This window comes from Typopeltis vanoorti, chromosome 12 (assembly GCF_054136105.1).
Source record: "Typopeltis vanoorti isolate ZY-2024b chromosome 12, IOZ_Tvanoo_1.0, whole genome shotgun sequence".
Taxonomy (NCBI): Eukaryota; Metazoa; Arthropoda; class Arachnida; order Uropygi; family Thelyphonidae; genus Typopeltis; species Typopeltis vanoorti.
Genome location: NC_143560.1, coordinates 116,505,699 through 116,530,202, shown reverse-complemented (window position 1 = coordinate 116,530,202; position 24,504 = coordinate 116,505,699). Strand labels below are relative to the sequence as shown.

The window sequence follows — 24,504 nt, the reverse complement described above, 5'->3', positions numbered from 1 at the left end:
GACACCTCATGATCAAACAAGTGAACAAAAGATGCACATGAAACAATAAAATTGCTAAAAATAATCACTAAGTTTTAGCTTTTTTTCCACAAATCAGTTTTTGGTTAACACATTTTACATAAATAGGCTTACTTTTTTATTATCATCATTGGGGTCAAATGTGTCACTTTTGGCACATGCACCATCCCTGCTGTATTGGGTAATACAAAATGTAGGATACACATGGCATGTTGTGTGGTTACACAACGTTTGATATATTGTCCTCCACTGTCAGCAATGTGCTGAAATCACATTACACACTACATAGCTCTTTTTGCCACAAAGGTGGCACATGTGCATTTGTCAGAACCAACATCTGGCTCAAAATTTCTCTACCAAATCAACCTGCCATTTTTACATGCTCCCTCAATTGCTCTCCTAACTCCATCAACCACTCTGACCTTTTCAACTCTCTCTCTCTCTCTAAAGCTCAACTTTCTGTAGTTGAAATACCCCAATAGCTCCCTTTCTCCAGTTTCACTGATCAAGCAGGCAAGGATGCTGAGGTGTTTGCCATCAGCAATGACCTATTTCAGATCATCAATCTTCCTACCAGAATATCCCCTCCAATTTGTTGACAAATTGGAGGGGATATTCTTGACCTCTTCCTAACAAGCTCACTCCCCCCAGGTATACTGTGGTAGTCAGTTCTCCTCTTGGTAACTCAAACCACAACTTCATATAAGTCTCTTTTGCCACAGAACAACCTTCATCTACCAGTTTACAGTGTTGTGTCCTTTGGTACTACAAGGGTGCCAAGTGGGAGGACCTCCATGACTTCTATTCCTCCTTCCCATGGTACAACTACCTGCTTCAGTTCTTCTGATCCAAACACCTGCTCAGAACAAATAACAGAAATCATCCTCACCAGAATGAAGGCTTTCATCCCTTACTCCACTCCAAATTCTTAGCCAACATCCATGCTTGGGTTCTCAAAAAAGTGTGCCAATGCTGTAAAACAAAAAAACCTCTGCTTACCACAAATGGCTCAAGACCAAAACTCCAGCTGCCCACTCTGCAGCTCGCAACAGTTGCAAAAGAATCATCACCAAATCCAAGTCAGACTTTGAAAGGGCAAATACTGCAAAACTCACCTTCCCAAATGGCAGTCACTCCTTCTGGTCCCTGGCAACTTCTTCCCACCTAGATTTCCGCTACTCTCACACCCTGATGGTACTGTAGTTACCTCACCTAAAGACAAGGCCAACTTACTGACATCACTCTTCTCTTCCAATTCTTGCACTGATACCTGGGAAAAAGTTCTCTCGACTCCACCAAGAATGGCTTCCTTCATGTTTTACAGTCTTCTGACAAAAAGAAATCCAAAGAATCCTTAATAACCCGAACACAAACAAGGCATCTGGTGTGCTAAAAAATTGTGCCCCAGAACTAACACTTATCCTTTATTGCCTCATCAATCTAGTCTATTCAATTGGCATAGAATTAGATGCTAATTGAACCTACAACATGGAAAGAAACAGGTCCACATCATTCCCATCCCAAAGAATGGCGATAAAAGTCAACCAACAAGCTACCATCCAATTGCTCTCACTTCTGTTCTCTCTAAAATTATGGAGAAGGTTATCAATAACCAACTTTCAAATCACCTAGAGACATATCGATTAATCAGTGACCAGCAATATGGATTCCACCATTTGCGATCTACAGCTGATCTTCTTGCTTTCACCATCCACCTCTGGGCTCAGGCCATGGAAAAATTTGGAGAAACTCATGTGGTTGTCTTCGACATTTCAAAGGCAACTGATAGAGTTTGGCACAGGGGTCTACTTCACAAACTGCCATCTTATGGTCTATCTTCCTCACTGTGCAACTGGATCCAACTTTCTCACTGGTTGCTCACTACATGTCATGGTGGAAAGTTTATTCTCCTCAGATTTCCCTACCAATGCAGGAGTATCCCAGGGTTCTGTTCTTTCACCCACTCTCTTCCTCTTGTATATAAATGACCCTCTTAGACTTCCAATCCTATCCATAACTTTGCAGATGACAGTATACTCCATTCCTCTTTTTCATTCGACAAACCTTGTAGTGCTCAAGTATTAGAATCCTCAAGATGTACCATGACCAGGGACCTGAACTCAGATCTCTTAGCTATATCCCAGTGAGACAAGGGCAACCTTGTAAACTTCAATGCCACCAAAACTCAGTTCTCTCTGATCTCACTTCTCTCCCCCTTACTTTCAGTAATACTGTGATATCCAATCTGATCAGATCAGATTGACCTGCACCTCTGATCTTTTATGGCACAATCACATTTCAACTATAGCCTCTGCAGCTGCCAAAAAACTTGCATGCACTTTTTTGCACAAGACACTACTACTACTACTTCACACCTGCTAGCTCTATGCAAAGCCCAAATCTATGCTACCATGGAATATTGCTCCCATATTTGGGGTGGTGCATCAAAATCTTCTCTATGGTTATTCAATTCTATTCAGAAGAGGGCAATCCAGCTAATTACTGATTCTTGTATCACAGACATTCAGTTTTTGCCTTGAGCATCTTCTACAGATACTTTCACTGACTGCTCTGCTGAAATGACCATTATTATTTCTCCAAAATCATTAAAACAAGTCACTGCTAACTAATACTCTTTTACAATCCATTTCAAAACTCACCAAATCAACTTCACTGCCTCCTCTTTCATTTCATCTACTTCTTATGACTTTCTCAAAGATTACAATCTGCAGTTGTTCAAGCAAAATGTTAACCAATTCCTCCTTTCTTCTATTCCTCTTGCCCACACATGGCACTGATGTGATATAGGTCTTGTGGCCTTTCACTTGAAATGTTGTGGATATGGAATGCAATGTTGGTCTTGAGGTCCAATAAGCTGGCTATGTGTCCATGATACACAACGTCTTTGAGATGTTCCCACAGCCAAAAGTTGCAAGGATTCAGATCCAGCAAGCACACTGGCAGCTGATGATTGTGCCCTTGGTAATTTGTGTCTGAAGCAATTGCTTGACAGGTTTGGCAATGTGAGGAGAAGCACCATCCTGCATAAAAGCTGTTGAATCCAGGCACTGATGCTGTTGAAGTGTTGGAATCATCTGATTAAATACAAGAGATGCATATTGCTGGCCATTAATAGTGCAGGGAACAAGACCAGCAAGACCGAGCTCCTCGAAAAAGAAAGGTCTAATAATGAATTCTGCTGTAACACCACATCAAATGGTGATCTTTTGGGGAATGAAGCAGAATCTGTCACACAACTTGTGGGTTTGCAGTTACCTAAATTCTGCAGCTGTTCATATTCACAGCACCGTCCAGATGGAAGTGAGTTTTGTCAGTGCGAAAAATGTTCCATGGCCAGTCATTTCAGGGCATGCAGGGCAAATGTTTCTTGTGCACCTCGGTAAGGATAACATGCAGAATTTGCCTAATGACTTTGTGAACCATACTTACAGGTTTGTCTAAGGCATGCAATACACCATGCACTGCTGCTTCCTATGATATTTGCCATCCTTTCTTCCTCTAACACTGTGGCTACTTCCTCTACTGTTTGCCGTTCTATGGGCTTCCATCCTCTGCCAGGTTTGACATCTCAGGAACCTGTCTCTTCAAATTTTTGGATCATTCCATGTAAACCATTTGCAGTCATAGGACCCATTTTTCACCCCTTTAATGTTCTGACTTTTGCAATGCTGTCAAGGCACCACTGTTATTTTGGTAAAAGAACTTCACAAGTGCATGATCCTTTAGTAATGATGACATTGTGATTGTGCTTTAATATGCTGTCTGCTGACAGGCAATGAACTAACACATTCTGCAGCTACCTGCTTTTATAGAAGCTTCTTTCGAAGCATACTTCATTTGGGACATTTGTCATTTGCATCAATGGTATGGTCACGGTGTTTTGTCACTGCATACCAGGAGTATCATACATAATTTACATGTATTGTAGTGCCATGTATCACCCTACTGGCAACTTTTAGAGCTAATGGTTTTTGCTCAAAATAAAATTCCATTGCTGTAACCCAGTAAAGGCTATAATGATTACGCAGTTATAGCCTTTCAAAATTTCAAGATGAACTTTAATTATAATCACCCTGTATATATATATATATATATATATATATAAAACACGTAAAACTTTGGTTTGTAACAAAAAAACTTATGTTTTCATGCACACTTGAAGTGCATGAAATTTACTAATTTTAAGTTACATGCCATAACTACAGCATGTAATGGCAGCTCATTTTTCGGTCTTAATTGACAAATGAAAACTGGAAGTGTGACACATTAGTGGAGCATGCTAGCAGTGAAAAGAACACTATAATATTGCTGTGAGAGAAATGAGATTTTTTGGAATTTGAAAGTGGATATTTATTAAGTCTTTCAAATAAAAAGAAAACCTTTAAACACCAATTGTAATATTACGACAATGATGCAGAACAACTCGGTGTGAGGGAGGAGGGGGCATGGAAGGTTCAATTTCTAATTACTGTGAAAAAACTAACCTGCCATGTAGAAAAAAAAAAAAATTCTAAACATTCAAGGAGATAAAAGGAGGGAAGAAAGTGAAAGCTTTTGGAAAAAATTGGCAACTAAAATTGCAAGTGTTTTTGCGATTCTTTCAAATTGAATGGTGTAGTGTTCGAATTAAGGATTTCAGATCCAGAAATTTTATTTCAAACTCTCTGGAAATAAAATTTAATAAATTGTTGGCAGCTGACTAACCAAATAACTCAAAGTGAATGAGATGTTTTAAAATGACAAAAAAAGTGTAAATTTTGTGAAGAAAATAATTAATATATTTTTAATGCATTTATTTAGAATGTGGCTAAAAATTCACTTACCACTTGTCTCTGTTATCTTGCCTGTGGCAAGTGGATTTTTGGATCACTGAGTATAACATTGCATTCTGTACATTCCCTGGGGATTTGGTTAGTAACGACGATAATTTAGTCTAAGTTTCATGCTTCCTATTTCATATGATTAAAAGAAACTATGTAAACTACTAAACGTACTCACCGTTTGTGACCTGTCTGTAGGCAGTTTTAAAAATTCATCAAAATATATTATGCAGAAGTTTTCTTCAAGATTTTGTGATTCAGCAGTCAACACTCCATATTCATTTAGAGCAGATGTCTACAAGAATTCCAATAATTAAACAATGTAATACAATTATGCATAGTCTTAATTTTCATAATTTTATATTACATGCAACATGTAATTAAGTTTTTAATGTAGTGTAGGTGAAAATGATATAGACAGTGGAAATCCATGCTGTCATCATTCCACAAAATGTCAGCACCACTAAGCCATCTAGATCAGCGCTTCCCAAACTGTGGGCCGTAAGTTTTGTTGAGGGGGGGGGGGTGAAATAATGAAAACAAATTTAAATGGAAAATTTAAAAATCGAAGAATGTTTATTTTAAATGTTTTAAGACTAAGTAGTTCTTTTTTTACTCTTAAAAGAAATGTATTTAATTTTTATTATTTCTTTTTTGTTATTTTTTATATTTTAATGGGAAAAAACTCAGAAATCGGTGTTGGTTCACATATTTTGCTTCCTGCGTATTTCGGCACTTAATGAATATTAGTAAATATATGCTTATTCATATAAGTTTCATTTCAAAGGGTATTGATAAGAAGCACAAAAAAGCTTACAAACACAAAATGTGAATATAAATAGAATAAATATTATAATAACATATGTCTGCATTGCGATTTTTTTTCCCGATGGGGGACCATGAAATATTTTGATTTTTACAAAGGGGACCTTTACATCCATAAGCTTGGGAAGCGCTGATCTAGATCAGCGCTTCCCAAACTGTGGGCCGCGGCCCCCTTGGGGGCCGTAGGTTTTGTTGAGGGGTGCCGTGAAATAATGAAAACAAATTTAAAATGTTTTAAGACTAAGTATATTTTTTTTATTTTAAAAGAAACGTATTTAACTTTTATTATTTCTTTTTTGTTATTTTTTATATTTTAATGGAAAAATTCACACATTGGTGTTGGTTCACAAACTTTGCTTCCTGCGTATTTCGGCGCTTAACGAATATTAGTAAATATTGCTTATTCATATGTTTCATTTCAAAGCAGTGGTTAATTGTATTTACTTCGAATGTTCTCCAGGGAAGTTCCAAATCTTTCTGTCCCTTTCATAATGCGTTCGTAATCAGGGACTGTTGATATTGACTTTATATACATATCAAAACTCGTTTTATATTATCACTGTCATCCGAGCTAGTTTTCTGTTACCAATAAAAGTTTCGCATATACTTCACACATGAAAAAAAGCTTAAACAAGTTCATGTGGGGATATACTAACTCGCTTGCGGTGGTAAACAACACGCCCTCCCTAAGAGCCACTGTACTGCAGAGGCAATAAAAATAAGTACTTTTATTATGCCAGTGAATAAGGTATGAGGAGTCTGTGTAATATATTTCTCAACAAATAGTGCAACAACTGGGATAAAAACACACTAATTAATGAATCACATGTCCCCTCATACAGAAACTATGCTGTATAGACTGAAAAAAAACCATATGTTGCATGGGCAAACATAGTATCTAACTAAAATCTATTGTTATTAATTAGATGTATGCGAGTTCGATTTCCCAAGGCAGCAATAAAATTCAACCGAACGTGTTAAAATTTGTAAAAAGTGTTAAAACTAAGTAATAAATATATATATATATTAAATGTTATGGCAGTTTCACATATGGAATTTGGTTGAAGAGAGTTAGCATTTCAACTCAATTGTCAGCTATGCTTTTATCTTTCAGTTGCGCAATCTTTTGTTAATACCGCACCAATCACATGCACGTTTTAATAAACAGACTGCCTTTGCTGTCTGTTTCGTGTTAGGCTTAAATACCATAAAAGGAGAAAAGTCACAAAAGTGAAAAATGTTCCTGGTTCGGGATTCCCATATTCAGGTAATATTCACTAATTTCATGTTATCAGTCTGTGGTGTGCCAGTATTGGTAAGTGGTGATATTATTTGATCTATTCTACGTTAAAAAATTTAACCCTGAGATGGATAAGTGGTTGATAAAAAATAAAAAAAAAAATCCTGCGAACAATCAGAAGAAGCAGAAACAGACTAAAAAAAAAAAGGACAGTATTTCATATTTTACCAGAACAGACCGTATCGTCTTCAGAACCAAACGGTAAGAGGCAAAAAATGTAATATATGCATTTGATTTTTGCAATTTCGCTGTGTATGTTTTGTATTGAATATAAATACAATAAATATAATAATAATATATCTCTATTACGATTTTTTTCGAGGGGGGGGGCCGTGAAATATTTTAATTTTTGCAAAGGGGACCCTGACAACCAGAAGTTTGGGAAGCACTGATCTAAATCACCAAAATTTTCTAATTTATTTTAAATTTCTTAGACATTTCTTAAATCAGGTATCAGTAATCCATGACAATAACATCTATGGAATAATTCTTGCATTATTCTACTTGAGGAAGGGGAAAACAAAGGAAAGTGTTCTGATACAGGAGAGAGTGTATAGTCTAGAACAAATGCCTACTGATAGGAAATTATGTTACTGTTTTCATCCTTTATCTATATGAGAAAAAAAAATCCTTACTAATATTACAAAGGCATTAAAAAATTCCTACTAATATTACAAAGGTGTTTCTATGGATTCCAAAGACTAATTGTAGGAAGCCCACACCAACCACTACTGACAACAAATAATACCTGTCATATCACTCCATAAATCTGTTCATTGACAAAGCACTCGACTGTTTCTGGTAACTTTTTCAACTTGTAATTTATCACTCTCTAAGCAAAGTCTTATCTAAACTCTAGTCTTATGCTCTTACTAACTTCTCTTACACAACTTCAAGGGATAATCCTTTGTTTTCTCCAATCCAGTATTGAAAAATTTCTTTAGCATCTACTTTATAAAATCCCATTAGCAACTTCAGTTTTTATCAAATATACCTTGTTTTCTGCTCATTAACTAAACCTTGTCACCCAAAAACCTTCAGGTTTTCCTCAAAAAAGCATCCCACAAACCATTTTGATTCTTCCCCTCTGAATACTCTGTCACTTCCACATACCCAAGAAATCTAGACAATGAATCTGTGCACAACGGTCCACGTAACTTCATATCAAAGCCTCAAAGAGAGACAACTTCTTTGCCATATACAATAACCCCTGTTTGTCAGGGTGTTTCTTATCATTCAAAGTGGACTTTGAGATATTTTGCCCAATTTGCAATATGTCCTCTAAACTCTGTTCACTATTACCCTTGAAATTCCTAGTCTTATCAATTTCTTGCAGTGCAATTCTATCTATGTAATACACAGCCTGTAGTTTTTTTCATCCTAAATTATATAAATTTATACTCTTACACACCAAATTGGTATTCATTATTCTTTGCCTACATAACTCAATGGAAGTGGCATTTGCACTGCACAGCACTTGACCACGTGAATGAAGACTTGGGTTCAAGCCTAGTCGCCTACTAGAGAAACATTTTCTAAGTCTTTTTTTGACCGGTTCCCGGGTTACTCGATCTCTGACATGGGCAGGCGGGTTTTTTCTCCCAGAAAATCTGGTTTTTCATTCTATAAACTCAAGAAAATTGACCATTGAATCCGCACTATTTTCAGACATTAAAAATACCGTGTTTGGGTTAGGGACCATGAGATGTCGGTACTTGTTAGCTGTCTCTTCACTGCACGGCAATTAACTTAGTGATAGCCTTGGGTCAGCTATCTCTGATTGGCTGCTAGTGGAGATTGAACTGCTCACTCAGTCTCCAAAAAAGTTAGATAGGGCCTAAAATGGCTTCACGTACTCTTTTATTCCCTATATGAGAATAAAAGGCATTAGTTGGTGGTGGTTGTTTTTTTTTTATAGTCATCCTGCAGCATCTCTATCCCATCTTTATTAACTATTACTCTCCCCAGTTAATAATAATCAGCAAACAACTGGATATTAGCTGCTCATATCATTCCTAATATCATTGATGTATACATTGAACAGCAGCAGCAGCTCAGTTAAGATCCCTGTAGTACATTACTGGTCACCTAGTTTCTCTTTGATTCAATGCTGCCATACATTACCCTTCTTTGCTGTCCATCCACTTCTTATCCACATCATCAGCTTGTTGTCCAACCTCATTTACTCTGACTGACATTCATAGACTTCAACAAAGTATTCATTTGCAAAGTTCAGCAATATCATGGTAAAGCCATTTTCCTAATAAAATTCAGATGGTCACTATTTGTAGAAGTAAATTACTATGACAAGATCTCCCTTTCACAGAGCCACGTTGTTTCACAAAGAGTATCATATTATTATTATTAAGGGACACCTCCAAGGAGTCCAAAGGCTCATCGGGTGTGGGGCATCTACTCTACAGCTCTCTGTCTCCATCACTCAATTCACAAACTACAGTGAATCACAACATCTACACCAACAGCATCTACTGCCCACCACCAATAGTATTTCCACAGACAATCACAAACATCCATGCCCACGGCAGATTCGAACTCACAGCCTTTTGGCTGGAGAGCGGATATGCTAACCACTCGGCCAACGGCCAGCAGATTCATATTTTTATTTGTATATTCATATCTATTCCCTCCAGAATGATTTTAAGTAGGGAGGGTAAAGTCCAACCACATAAGTGAGAGCTGTCGTTGGCAGACTGCCAGGAAGAGTCAATTCATGTTGAAGGGAAGAAAGAAATAAGGCGATGTGCGGATTGGTCATCAACATGTTAAATCACGTACTTTATACGTAAAATTTGCCAACTGTTATACAAGAAAAATAGTTACCACTTTAAAAACTACGATGATCATAAAAGAGAAGTTAATTTTCCGACGTGTAATAATAAACACTCATCCCACAATACAGATTGATTACTCTATTATCGGAATGGATTCTCCTTCTTTTAACATGTGCAGATGTCGAAGGGTCTCATATCTATGGGCGTACTATAATAGTTAATAAACATGAGATAGAGATGCTGCAGAATCACAAAACCTCATCTACCTTAACCAACTTTTACAACACTTTAACCACTCTCTCTCTCTAAGATATTAATCGGTGTGCAATTTGAAACTTGTCTTGTATCCTTCTTTGTCTAAAGGAACTATTTCGCCTTTTTTTTTTCAGTTCCTACAGCATTCTTCAAATGCTGAGAAGACAAATAGTTAATTCATGTAATTTGCCAATGTGCTTTAATGTGATGTGATAGTGATGTATGTCAATGTGACACTACATTATCATCACTAGAGAGGATATTTTTATGGTTTCAGCATGAACTCAACCTGAGGGGGGGGGGGGGAATCCAAACTGTTGATTGTGAGGGACTCTACAAAAAATGAGTCAGTTTGTTTGCTGATCACCCATTTGTTGTGGCTGAGTTCATGATAAAATTATGTAAACATTCTATCCCTAGTCACCACGAACCACCTCTGATCCATACCAGTGGCTGAACTCATGTCAGCAAAGACTTGGAAATGTTTTTGCTCTGTAGCATTGCAATGCCACATTTTGAGACATGAAATGCTAATCAAAACCTCATCTACCCTAGAATTCTGTAATGGGTATACTGAATGCTAACGTCAAGTTCCTTCCTAATATTAATCATTTTTAATATGATTCTATCACTGATGCCATCAGTTCATGTCCCGACCTTGATAAACTGTTTTATTTCTAACCCAGTTCTAACTCTTTCTAACCCAATCCATAAGTTAACACTGGTTCAAATAGTCTTGCATGCACTGGTTCACTGTTTTGACTGATTTTTTCTCATATTCCATCATTTATTCTGTTGACTCATAACAATACCAACTTTGCTTATTCTGTTGTCTATTTCCATATTTAATTCTGTCTATTTCCAATCTTTAAAAAAAAAAAAGAAAGAAAAAACCCCGAAACCACCAAAACGTTTTACATGTTCTATATGTTTCTCCGTTCAGGAGCAGTTGATGTTTTCAATGTTCTGCCTATTTTCTGTCTTTCTCCTTTTATTGCTGATTTTCACACAAAATTTATTTCAACAAGTATTCAATTCAATTAGGGAATTCTGCAATGATATGTACTGGATTTATTTAAGAGTATAATTCTGTCTACGTAAAGTAAGGAGTTGAGTTGAATATCAGCAATATTAAAATTTGAGATACCAAGTGTATTGCCACTTTCCTTCATGACATGATCAATATAGTGACTTACAGCAGGTATAGCATACACACTTTTCTTGCACTAATTTAATGTCAAATCATTTTCTTGCATATCCTTCAATTTTATCTGTTAACTTACAACTGAAAGATTGTGATGCCCAATATAGTGTCCAATTTACAGTATTAACTGTAGTTACTAAAATAAAGAGCCAAAAGGCTTCAGTTCAGCGATGCAAAAATGATAAAAATCAAGTGGATATTAGATCCAGCATTATTGCAAAGCCGAACGTAGAAACTATGAAAGTTTTGTAAAAAAACTCATGTACTCGATACGTACTCCTGAGTCTATGCATTTGTCTTGAATATTTTCTCCACTGTTCTGTCATTGCTCGTTTCATTTAAAATCTTTCATTGTAATCACACCAGACAGCTAGAATATATTTATCATAGGCTTTCATGAATCTCTGATTCTTTTAATAGTGCTTTTTCCTCCATTTCTAAACTTTTTCTGTCTTCAGAACATTTTGCTACTTTCGTGATATTGATCTTCTATGTTCTTTACCAAAATCGTGCAACGACTGCTTTCTTACATTTCTCTCTATCTGTACTCTCTCAGGGCATGTGCTGAATTACTTGCTAGAAACATTTCATATGTTTTCTTCTTTTCCATAATTGCCTGCCTTTAACTTGCTGAGTCGACGATGAAGGTCTGATTTGTCTATCCTTGCATAAACTTCATATCTTCCTGGCTGAATCAATCATTGTTTTCTTCAGAATCTGTCACTGACTCTCTAAGGTCCGATTCTTGTCTTTAAACTCTCAATTTTTCTTGAATATTTGTTTTATGTTTACCTCTGGAAGCTACTTGAACTTCAAATCCCTGGTATACTTATGTTCTGAACTAACATGAAAATATTGCTATCGACAATAACATGTGAATGACTTTTCTTATTACTTTTCTCCAAGTGAATTCGTGTACATCTTATTAACTTTGCTCTTAATTTTCTCAAACTATGTGTGTGTGTAGTATTCATTTCCTAATCTGCTGTTCAGATATTCCACAAGAACCATCTTTTCTTTTATGTCCAAAAAAATTTTAAATATTCCACCACGTCTTTCTTTGTAGATCTTTCAATATGCACAAATAATTCTATCAATTTCTCATTTGGACGTTTGCCCACATCACTGTACTTGATATTGCATGCCATTCAAGAAGATTATCTCCTGTTTAGTGTTGAATACTGCAGCTACTCCTGTCTTTTCCTGATCATTATTTCCTGAGTATAACATCTGCATTTGTTATTTAGAAGAATCCAACCTACTTTTGTCCTCTTCGTATTGGCAACAATTATGTCAATATGGTACATTTTTTTCCAGTTCCCCTCTTTTTCCACTAATACTTCTTATGCTAATTGTTACCATCTTGAATTCTGTTAAATTTCAGTTGCAGTTTGTTTCAGTAGCTGAGCACTATTCACTCTGGTTTCCTGATGAAAATAGAAGGAGCCTTGTTTAATCAGTCAATACCTCAAACAGGCATGGAATTTCATCATGTTGTATCATCATTCTGTTATGATTACAGTAATCATATTTTTTTTTAGATCTTTATTTGATATCGAGAAAATAAAGAACAAATCAGAAATTGTTTCACAATAAAAAAAAAAAAAACAGGTTCGTTTATTTGTTTCACTGAAACTAAAAAGCTTTATAACATTTATTATAAAATATAAGCCTACACATAAGCATTTAAAACAATCATATTATTACTTTAAAAATTTAATTTTGATACTTTTCACAAGAAAACTTTTTTTTAATAAATCAGGTTTGTGTTTTAAAAATTCATAAAACTGTATACAATTCATGTCAAAGTTGCATTTGGTATAAATGCATGTTTTCAATATTTCGATTTTTAATTGGGTTTTTTCACTGGTTTACAAATTGTTCACTAATGAAAATACTCGTTCAGTGGGGGCATTAGATCAAGTCAGATATAAGCATAATTCAACAATTTTTAAAATGTGTTTAAAAGATACATGTTTACATCCACTCCCTCCTACCATAGCTTCTACACTACACACACAGTCAAATACATAACCGTCGGATTTTTAGGGAAAGACAACGTATAATATAATATTAATTAAAAAACTTTAATACTTCCTATATTTCAGTAATGTTACATTACCATCTTAAGGAAACATAACAATAATGATATGTGCACACAGGCACTAACACTAAACAAATATGGCTAAAGACAACAACTGAAGTCGATCCTAGAGTTGATCCAATTTAGCCCACTAGGTGGCACCTTTTAGGATACTAAAAGGTGCCACCTAGTGGGCTAAATTGGGTAGTAGTCTTGGCTGTTGGGCTGATGTTCTAAGAATGCAAACTTCCCATATTTGGGGCAGTCTCATGCATCCAAATTTGTTGAGGTTTGGGGAGTTTTTTAGAACAGAGGCTGATTCCAGGAATAATCTTTCATGTCTATACTTGCTGCGGTGTAGTAAAGTGGCTTTCTTCCAGCGCATTTTGTGGCAGGTGTCCAAAGCATGGTCAGCAAGTCCTGAGTGGCTGTATTGGTGGAAACGGATATAATCCTTATGTTAAGAAAGTTTTTTTAATTAATATTATAGTATACATTGTCTTTCCCAAAAAACTGACAGTTATGTATCACCGATGTATAAGTTTATCTACAAGAATTACAGTCAAGTACAATATATATGCATGCACATAAATGGCACAGTCATACCTTATGTGCTGCTAGCGAGATGACAGTTTCATGAATATGGGCCATGTGCTGGGCTCCAATATTCAATTTACTATTTCAATTCACAAAATAAAGGACAAAATGGCCATTTTAGGGGAAAAAAATCTAAAGGACAGATCAGTGAAATAAAGGACTGTCCTCTTAAATAAAGCACATATGGTCACCATAGTCATGATGTAAGCCAATATAAAACTGAACTTGATCAGCTAAATCCCAAATTTTTTGCTCATCCTCATTTATTTTAGTATTCATGTAGATACCTATTACAAGGGCACACCATGAGACAATAAGGCCTGAACATTAAGTCAGAAGGCCTGATGTGTTCTCCTCATTAAGTCATTAAATGATATAAACACACCTACACAAACATATATAAGAGTAAGGTAGAAGTTAATTGCACGTGTTCTACTGGTTTACCTGTTTGGAAGTATGAAAACCTGAGTTTCTGGGAGGGAAAACCTTCCACCTCTGTATGAAACCAACTAACTCACCTTCGTTTAAGAGCTTATAAAGATCCTTCAATGTAATTTGAACTGAGGTCTATAAAGTAAGGAAACTTTTCCCCATAACAGATTCTATCATATTTATCCACAGAAGCTGCCAGCACAAATTTAGCAGCTACAGTGGAGAAATCAACTGTATGTTTATTTTATTACTATCTCAAAATTCCAATGTTGAGAGTCTAAGTTTATTGCTATAGGACACCTGGTAAACAGCAGGAAGATGGTTATAGATCTTAGATGGCGAACCTGTGGACATCCAAGAATTTTGCTGGCACGTCAACGATATCCTTTTATACACTTATAAATTATTCAACCTTTTTTTTTTTTTTTTAATTGTTACAATACGTACAAGTTAAATTTTGTTTTACATGAGAGAGCAGATATGAAGGCGTGCACATGATTGGTGTGGTGTCAACAAAAGATCGCGTGACCCAAAGAGACAAAGGCAATCATAATTGTTGAGTTGAAATGCTAATTTTCTTCAACCGAATTCTGTAACATCTGAAACTGTCATAACAACATTCACTATATATTTCTTAGTTTTAACACATTCACGACGGGGTGGCATTTATCGTTCCGACGGAACTTCTTGTTACCGGCTGGCTCAACTCGCAAAGTTTCAACCCTTGGTTGAAATTTTGTGTAACATATGGTTTTGCTTGAGTACAGCATAGTTTCTGTGAGAGGGGATATGTGATTCATTAGTTAGCACCGTTTTAATTCTAGCTGTCTGTAATTGTACTATTTGTTGAGAATATTACACAGATTGCAAAAAGCTCTGTACCTTATTCGGGGATACAATAAAACTGCTTGTTTTTCTTGCATCCAGTATAATGGTTGTTAGGGAGGGCATGTTGTGTTAACCGTGGGGAGCGAGTTACTATCGCCTCGACGTGAACACGTTTAAACATTTTCATGCAAGGTATATGCAAAACTTTTTAATGTCTTTTTTTCGTAAAGTAAAATCAGGGGTGCGAGTTATATGCGAGGGAAAGTTATATTCAAGTAAATACAGTCAGCATTTCACCGACAATTTGACATCCTTCTGCTGCTTCCCCTGCTCAGCTGACTTCTATGGTGACAATGCATAAATATTTTTCTACCGTTTTTTTTCAAACCAACATCATTAAAATCAATTTAATAATACAATAATCAATTTTATACCGAATAATATTATAAATTTATATATAAATAAATATAAATAAAATAAAATATTATTTATAAAAGTATAAATAATTATTTATAAAATATTATAAATAAATAAATTAAGTTAGATTAATTTTTCATTAATTTTTCCCCTATTAAAAACTGTCTGGCACGTCAGCAACTTGATTGGTAAATTTTTGGCATGTGCCGGCATGCAAGCAACTCAATTTGTAAATTTTTGTCATGCGACGCACATTAAAATGTTTGCCACCACTGTCACAGATGATCATTAGGACATTAGATTATGGATGCCAATTTTCATGTAGTTCGCCAAACTGTATTTTTGTACGCATTCAGCTATCTTTTCCGAAGTTTCTCACTACAATAGAAGACTGAAATTGAGGGAGTAATATTTTAGTAATTTGATGGGAAAATGCAGCCACTGCAAGAAGGTGCTTTATTCATAGTAAAGTTCAGTACAAGCACATTATTTACTCTGATAATAAAAACTAACATTGCCTTATTTGCTCTTCTCTCATCCTGCTGTTTACCAAATACAGCTGTACTCTTCTTTATTATGGCCAGACTCAAGATAAACATTAATATTTCAAAAGGCCTCCATCTGGTTCTACCACCATGACTGTTCAAAGTCTTGCTGACCATGATAAGGATACCCATCACAAAATCTGTTGGGAAAAAACAACCAAGTATGAACGAATCTTGCCTTGAATATCTGCTGCCATAATAAACTACTCCTAATAAATATGGATGTATAGAACTGCCACAAATCTGAGAAACATGCATCCTTAGACCTTCAGTTTAATGGACCAAAATCACTAGTTATGTCCAATAGGCGACTTATTTTAGGACCATATGCTTTGGTTTATTTTTTTTTATTTCCTTTGTTTGGTCTCACTCATGTATTGCACAAATATTTTTTCTGACCTTGACAAAACATAAGAAATAATAATTATTTTTGCTATTTAATAATCTACATTGTCACTGCCTTTTTAAAAATATCAAAATGCATGATATCAGCTACCTCTAGTAGTAGTAGTAGCTAAAAATAACTGATTATCATTCCGATCAGCCTAGAAGTAGTTAGTCTTTCACATTTTCCAAAACACTTCATTAAGTACAGCCAACAACTGCCATCATAAGATGGGCAGCAGTTTTCTGCTATACTCTCTCTTTTCCCCAGATGCCAATTAAAAATCACTGATGGTCTTGGACCGGCTATCATGATTACTTAAGGTTGGAGAGCGACTACCCAGAAGTTTCCAAAATGTTAAGAGCTAAATGGTCTCGACTATTCCCTTTGGGGAATAGAAGTCATTACTGGATTTATTTTATTCATTTTTATAAAATTGCATATACTAAATTTTAGTAATTGACATTTTTTTAAAATTAAATGAACTAGATATGTATTCTATTCTTTTAATTCAGAACTTCATAATTACAATTCACAAAAATTAGGTTCCTGAGAACATTTTATGCAAAACTGAAAATAAACAATTTTCTCAGATTTAATAAAACAAACAAAAAAAAAGCTGTAAAATTAGGGATAATTTGATATTTAAATTTTATTAATTTCACAATAAATACCTTACAAAACAGTAACTTCGTAAATAAAAAACACTCACAAAAGTTAACTAAGGAGTTGGGTAATTAAGATAACAGATATTAATCTAGGAGCTTCCTTAGTCATACACAGCTCATCATGCCATGCTTCAAACACATTGAAATTCTCCGCAGACACCACACTCTCAGGCAATTCATTCCAGTCATTCACAAAACCTTCTTCTCACTAGTTTGCTCACACCTTCCAGGGATGACCTCTTGTTCTACCCCGATCCCGCACCATTTCATGAAAAACCTCTTCAATATTAATCCTACAACAATCCCTTATCAACTTGTGCATCTCTATCATATCAGCCTTTTCCTCCTACCCACCTAGACTCTGTAAATAGCACTTCTCAACCTTTCTTCATATCCAACATTCCAGCAACAGAAACTACCTTAGTCAGTCACCTCTGGACCCTTTCCAACATCTCTTCATCCTTCTGAAAACCAGGTGACCAAATCTGTGCACAGTAGTCTATATATGGCCTAATCAAGGTCTTATACATGGAACCAGAATCTCCTTACTTCTACAAGTCAGTGTGCACTTCATTGCCAGAATTCGCTGTGTTGTCCTTGCAATTTTGGCAATGTATCTTCTAAATTTTAGATCCTTATCCACCATCACCCCAAGATCTATTTCCTCCACTTCCAGCTATATATCCCCCACCAAGAGTAAATTCCACATCCCATCTTTATTTTCCAAATTTTAAAACCTTACATTTCACAACATTGAATTGGCATTCCTGCTCCCATGTCCATTCACTCAGCCTATTCAAGTCTTCTTGTAAGGCCATAACATTTGCTCTACTCCTCATAGTTTGTCCCAACTTTACATCATCTGCAAACAATTGAATATCCCGATTCAAGTCTTTCCCAATATCATTAATACATGGGGGGGGGGGGGGAGATGAGCTGGAAAGTTTGAAAAAGACCTAGAACAAAAATGATATTAAAGCAACTGATATAACCACAAACAAAGAACATATGAGGATGTAACTTACATTCCTATATTATATCCTCATATGTTCTTTGTTTGTGGTTATATTGTGGTTATACCTTCATAACTCTGTTACTACATGCTCTTTCTTGTGGTTATATCAATTGCTTTAATATCATTTTTGTTCTAGGCGTTTATCAGAACTATCCAGCTCCTCTCGTACAGGTTAAACAGCAATGGCCCTAAAACAGATCCAAGGCAGGATCTGTTTTAGGATCAAAGTCACAACTAGTGACTTTCCTCTTTTGGGATATTGCTCCCCCATACACAACTTGCTGACATCTATCAGATAGCCAATCTCCAATCCAATGCACCAGTCTAATATCCGACCTCATCCATTCTAGTTTGACTATCAACTTATCATGTGGCAATCTAGGAAAAACCTTTGCAAAATCGAAGTATATTACTGTGTATCCAAATTCCTTGTCCAATGCAGCTGTCACCTTATTGTAATAAGTAGATTACTAAAACATGACCTCTATTAGCAAATCCACGCTGACACAAACTGACCTATAATTTGATGACTGAGTTCTATCATCTCCTTTATGAAGTGGCACAATCTTGCCTTCCTTCTCCTTTTGAAATGGACCTAATGTCAATGCAGATGACAACTCCCTCACACATTCCTTCAAAATACATGGTGATATATCATCAAGTCCCAGAGCCTTATTAACATCGAGTTTGCTCACTTCCCCATGTAATTCTTGCTGATTCACAGTCAGTGTCTCCTTATCATCCACTGTTCTCAAACATTCCATGATGTCACATTCACAAGGATGAAAGACCTTTATGAACTGGTCATTAAATATCTCAACTATATCCTCTGAAGCAGTTATATATATATATATGGACATGTGTGTGTAGAAAGTTTTTTTACCTTGGGTAAAATATATGTTAAAGATACCAAGTTATTTTAAATATAAAGCTGGTTTTATTTACTCCATTTCCCAAGTAAGCTAACAGACAAGTCAGTCAAGTTTGCGCCTGCAACTGTTGGCAAGTCTAGCTGATCCTGTACGCAGTGCAAGACCAAGGCAACTTGTGGTAAAGGAATAAGCTCTGATCACTATTCTAAATATTTACCCTTAATGCAAAGCACATCTCATGGAGGAGATGTATGATGCTATGTATTAAAGGCAAGATGCCGCTACCCAGACTGGTTTCAACCTTTATTGAGGTCTCATCAGTGGGATCCAGGCTAAGAAATACTAAGTTTTAAGTAATACAGAGCTTATAAATATTTTACCAACACAAGTTACCATAAGGAGCCAGGCTAAGAAATACTAAGTTTTAAGTAATACAGAGCTTATAAATATTTTACCAACACAAGTTACCATAAGGTGCTTTGACCTTATTAAATAAAAATCTCAGGATGAGAGAGAGATGTAGAAAGTTTTTTACCTTAAGTTGCCTTGGTCTTGCACTACGTACAGGATCAGCTAGACTTGCAACACTTACAGGCGCGAACTTGACTGATTTGTCTGTTTGCTTACTTGGGAAATGGAGTAAATAAAACCAGGTTTATATTTAAAATAACTTGGTATCTTTAACATATATTATACCCAAGGTAAAAAAACTTTCTACATCTATCTCTCATCCCGAGATTTTTATTTAATAAGGTCAAAGCACCTTATGGTAACTTGTGTTGGTAAAATATTTATAAGCTCTGTATTACTTAAAACTTAGTATTTCTTAGGCTGGCTCCCACAGATGAGACCTCAATAAAGGTCGAAACTGGTCTGGGTAGCGGCATCTTGCCTTTAATACATACCATCATACATCTCCTCCAGGAGATGTGCTTTGCATTAAGGGTAAACATTAAGAATAGTGATCAGAGCTTATTCTACCTTTACCACGGGTTGCCTTGGTCTTGCACTACGTACAGGATCAGCTAGACTTGCAACACTTGCAGGTGCAAACTTGACTGACTTGTCTGTTTGCTTACTTGGGAAATGGAGTAAATAAAACCAGGTTTATATTTAAAATAATTTGGTATCTTTAACACACACACACACACACACACACACACACACACACACACACACACACACCATTTTCTCCAATCAATGTCATCCTATCATTACCATTCTTTTTGCTGGCTAAAAATCAAAGGAACTCCTGAGGATTGTTTTTGGATACATTGACTAACTTCTGCTCATAATGCACTTTTGCTACCATTACCAACCAAGTTACCTTCTTGCCTGTTCTTTGTACTCTTCGTGGAATGATTATTACCACTCATCTTATGTTGATTCCATAATGACTTCTTTCTCTGTACTGTATGCCTAATCTCTTCATTCATCCATTTCACACCTATCCTATTTAACCTTCTGACTCATGGAATAGATTTAGATATTGCTTGTATCAGAAAGTTCTTTAGTATTGCCCAAGCAACGTTGGTCTCCTTTCTATGTAGCTCCTCATTCCATGATACAGCTGTAAACTGTCTCCATAACAACCAGCCTTATAATTCCACACATACCCTTTCCTCACAGAAATTCTGACATGGCTGGCAACCAACTAGGTAATCATTTCATTGTCATTCTCACTAACTGAGAGATTTGACACCTCATTTATAATAACATCCTCTGAGGAGACGATCAAATCCTTACGTGCCCTCTGTTACATACTGCCTGAGGTAGGTGTTCCTCAAAAATTCAAGAAACTTCTTGCTACTTCATCATCCCAATCTATATTGCCATAATTAAAATCAACTATAATGATCACCCTTTACCTATTTGTTTATACATTGCATGGTCACTTCCCTCCAAATTACCAGGTCTATAACAACATCTAAACTAAGCATTTCATTCTATTCACCTCCATCTCACATCATACTGCCACTATTTCTCCACTTGCACCTCTACTTTGTATGGACATAATTCTTTTTCTATCATCAATAGAACTCCATCTCCCTTTTTATCTTCATGAAATGCATCCTATCCTTCCATTTCTATTCCTGTCAGGATGTCATCCTCATCCAACCATGTCTCAATGATTACAATAATTTTTGGGTGAACGAACTCAATGAATCCCTTGTTTCTGATACTTCGAGCATTCATATACAAACATAACAGCTTATTCCTGGATCCATAAAAGTTTCACTGATACCACATATTAGATGCGACTTCTCTATACCTGCTGTGAACCATTTCTTTTTATCTTTACTCATCCCAGAATCTTCAAATCCAACTGTTCTTCCTACATCCCAGGCCATCCCACTATCTTCTTGTCTACATACACATTCACATCCTCTGAGCATCGACCTTTCACGCTGCATTCTCCTGTCCACCATGAGTCACCCTATTTCTCTGTCTTGCACACTTGTTCTCTCATTCTCTACACTCAAGCTACCCACCTCTTCATTAATAGACACTCTCTCTCCATTCTCACTCTCTGGCTCTTTCACATCCCTTTTGCTCATTCATTCTCTGCACTCATTACTCTCCCTTTCAGCAAGTCTCTCTAAACAACTCATACTAAAACCATTCAAATGCAGTTCATCTGTCTTATACAATTCAATTTATCCTCCAAACTCATTCCACACAACAAACTGCACACCTTTCTCTTTGCACATGAGGCTTGCAGCCTCATCTCATCACTGTCATACCTAGGCAATACACTAACTACCTTTCTTATCACACTATTATTTTTTATCCATCTCAACAACCTTCTGATATCCAATCTTACATTCTCTTTATTCCAAGTGAAGTCATTTGTCCCTACAACCACTACCAATTCTTTTGCTCGCTTACTCCTCATATCCAACACTTCAATCATTCTATTCATTTTATTTATTATTATTAATTATATGGGCACTTCATGGAGTCAAAAAATTCATTGTGAGAGACTCACTCTATCTATTAACACAATACCTATCATACATCTCCTTAAACCTATTCACTGTTAAGGTGCTCACAACCACCTCTGGAAAACCATTCTACTCATTCACCACTCTAAATAAAGAACCCCTAGTCCACTCACCCTTACTACCCACATTCTTAAACAACTTCTCTTGTTTCCCCCTACTCTCCATACGAAAAATTTCTTCTGTGTCAATCTTATAGAATCTCTTCAATAACTTATAAGTTTCTATCATATTCCCTCTCCTCTGCCTCTCAGCTACCCTATGAAATGCACACACCCTCAATCTATCCTCATAGGGAACATTCCACAGACCTGTCACCAACTTGGCTATTCATCTCTGAATCCTCTCCACCACTTCCTGATCCCTAAGAAATGCAGGTGATCAAATCTGTGCACAGTAATCAACATGTGGCCGAATCATAGCCTTATAAAGAGGGATAATAACCTCCATGTAATTTGCTCTTCAGCATCCAAGTCATCCTCTAATCTCTTTTGCCAATTCTTGCAATATGTCATCTGAATTTCAAATCTCTATCATGGAGTCAAAAAATTCATTGCGAGAGACTCACTCTATCTATTAACACAATACCTATCATACATCTCCTTAAACCTATTCACTGTTAAGGTGCTCACAACCACCTCTGGAAAATCATTCTACTCATTCACCACTCTAAATCAGATCCCTAGCCTCATAAATTTCCTATAAGCTAGTACTATCAATATGATATAGTGTAATCTTTTCATCCCAAAGTGTATTACCTTACATTTTACAACACTGAACTGACACTACTGTCCTTTGTCCACACTGCTAATATATTTAAATCATCCTGTGAGATATCTACATTACCTTTATTAACTATTGCAATCTCTCTTTATGAATACTCCCTTTTAAATCTTAACCTCTTTCCACTCCCTTGGAACCTTGCCAGAGCTGAGACTTAGATTAAACAACTTTGTAAGGGGCACTACCAGTTCACTTGCAGCTTCTTGTAGCACATGAGCTGACATACTGTCCAGGACAATGGCTATATTCACATTGATATTTTTCAAAACACTGAGTACCTCCAGTTCATTTACTTCAATGTTCACATCGGTCACCTCAGTAAACTGCAAAGAAGCCACCTGGATGATATACCCTTGCAAAGTGATCACTTGGTAATTAAACTATCTTTTCTGCTTCTGTCACTTTCCTACCATCAGCACTGAGTAAAGTTATCTTTCTTTCTTTTCTTGCTATGTAGCAAAAAAAATCTTTTGGATTTACTTTGGCCTGCTTAGCTAATTTTCTCTCAAAATCTGATTTAGCCTTCCTTACCATACTAGTTACTCTTCTTGCTCAAGCTTTATATTGCTCATGGACAAGCTGTTTACCTTGTTTATATTTCTTCCAAAGTGCTTTCTTTTTTTTTTTTTGCAGCTCAGCTTTATATTGTTAGTTGGTTTATACTCCTGACACTGGGTATGTACACTCTGATACTGCCTTGCTCAAACAATCCTTGACAACTTTCCATGCACTAATGACATTCATTCCATGTAGTTTCTTATGCCATGGCACTACTCCAAGTTGCCTCCTATGTATGTCATATTCACCAGCTTTGTAGTTCCACATAAACCCTTTCTTTAATAAAATTTTCACATGTTGAGAAACCTCCCAAAACAAGACTGCATGGTCACTTTACCTAATCAGAGATAAGAGTTACTACTGCAGTTATACATCTTCTGATGCTATTTTCAGATCCAACACTCCCAAACCTGTGGTCTGTTTCAGGTAATAATCCCTTGGTAACCGTATAAATTCCATTCGGTCATGTGCCCTCTCCTCCTTCCAATCTATATCACCATAGTTGAAGTCTCTCATGATTAACTGCTCACCCTGCACTCATTGTGCTAATCTGTTGATGCATGTCTTAAAGACTCCCAGGTTTATAGCAGAAAACAACAATATATTTTGTCCTATTGGCTCTCTATCTCACACCAGACAACCTCAAATGAACTGTTTCCAGATCGACAATCTTTGATAACTTTTATTTTTGTTGGTTGAAGGTCTTCACTATTACTAATACCTAGGCTGACTATATTTCCTTTAGACAAAAACGGGATGGGGCTTATGTAATATTCTGTATTCATGAAAAAGTAAGACGAAAAAAAAAAAAAAAAAGTTTTATTACATAAACATAAGAGCCTGTGTAGATCAGTAGAAGTGCCGTTTGCACTTTACAGTGCTTGACCGCACGAAGAAAGGATTTGGTAGTTCAAATCTAGTCGCCGACTAGAGGAAATTTTTGTAAGCCTTTTTTCGGCCAGTTCCCGAGTTAGTCAATCTCTGGCACGGGCTAGCGGGTTTTTTCTCCTGGAAGCTTGGGTTTTTCGTCCCGTAAACTCAAGAAAATCGACTGTAGAACCCACACTATTTTCAGACATTAAAA

General features: G+C 36.1%; 1 protein-coding gene across 1 annotated transcript in view; it reads right to left on the bottom strand.

The window, feature by feature from the left end:
• The window catches only part of LOC150101162 (signal peptide peptidase-like 2B), a 183,884-nt gene that overhangs the window by 155,110 nt on the left and 4,270 nt on the right, over positions 1-24,504 (bottom strand). The window contains exon 2 of the mRNA XM_090401377.1: positions 5,038-5,154. Within this exon, the coding sequence (XP_090257503.1) occupies positions 5,038-5,154 (117 nt within the window). The remainder of the gene's footprint in view (positions 1-5,037; positions 5,155-24,504) is intronic.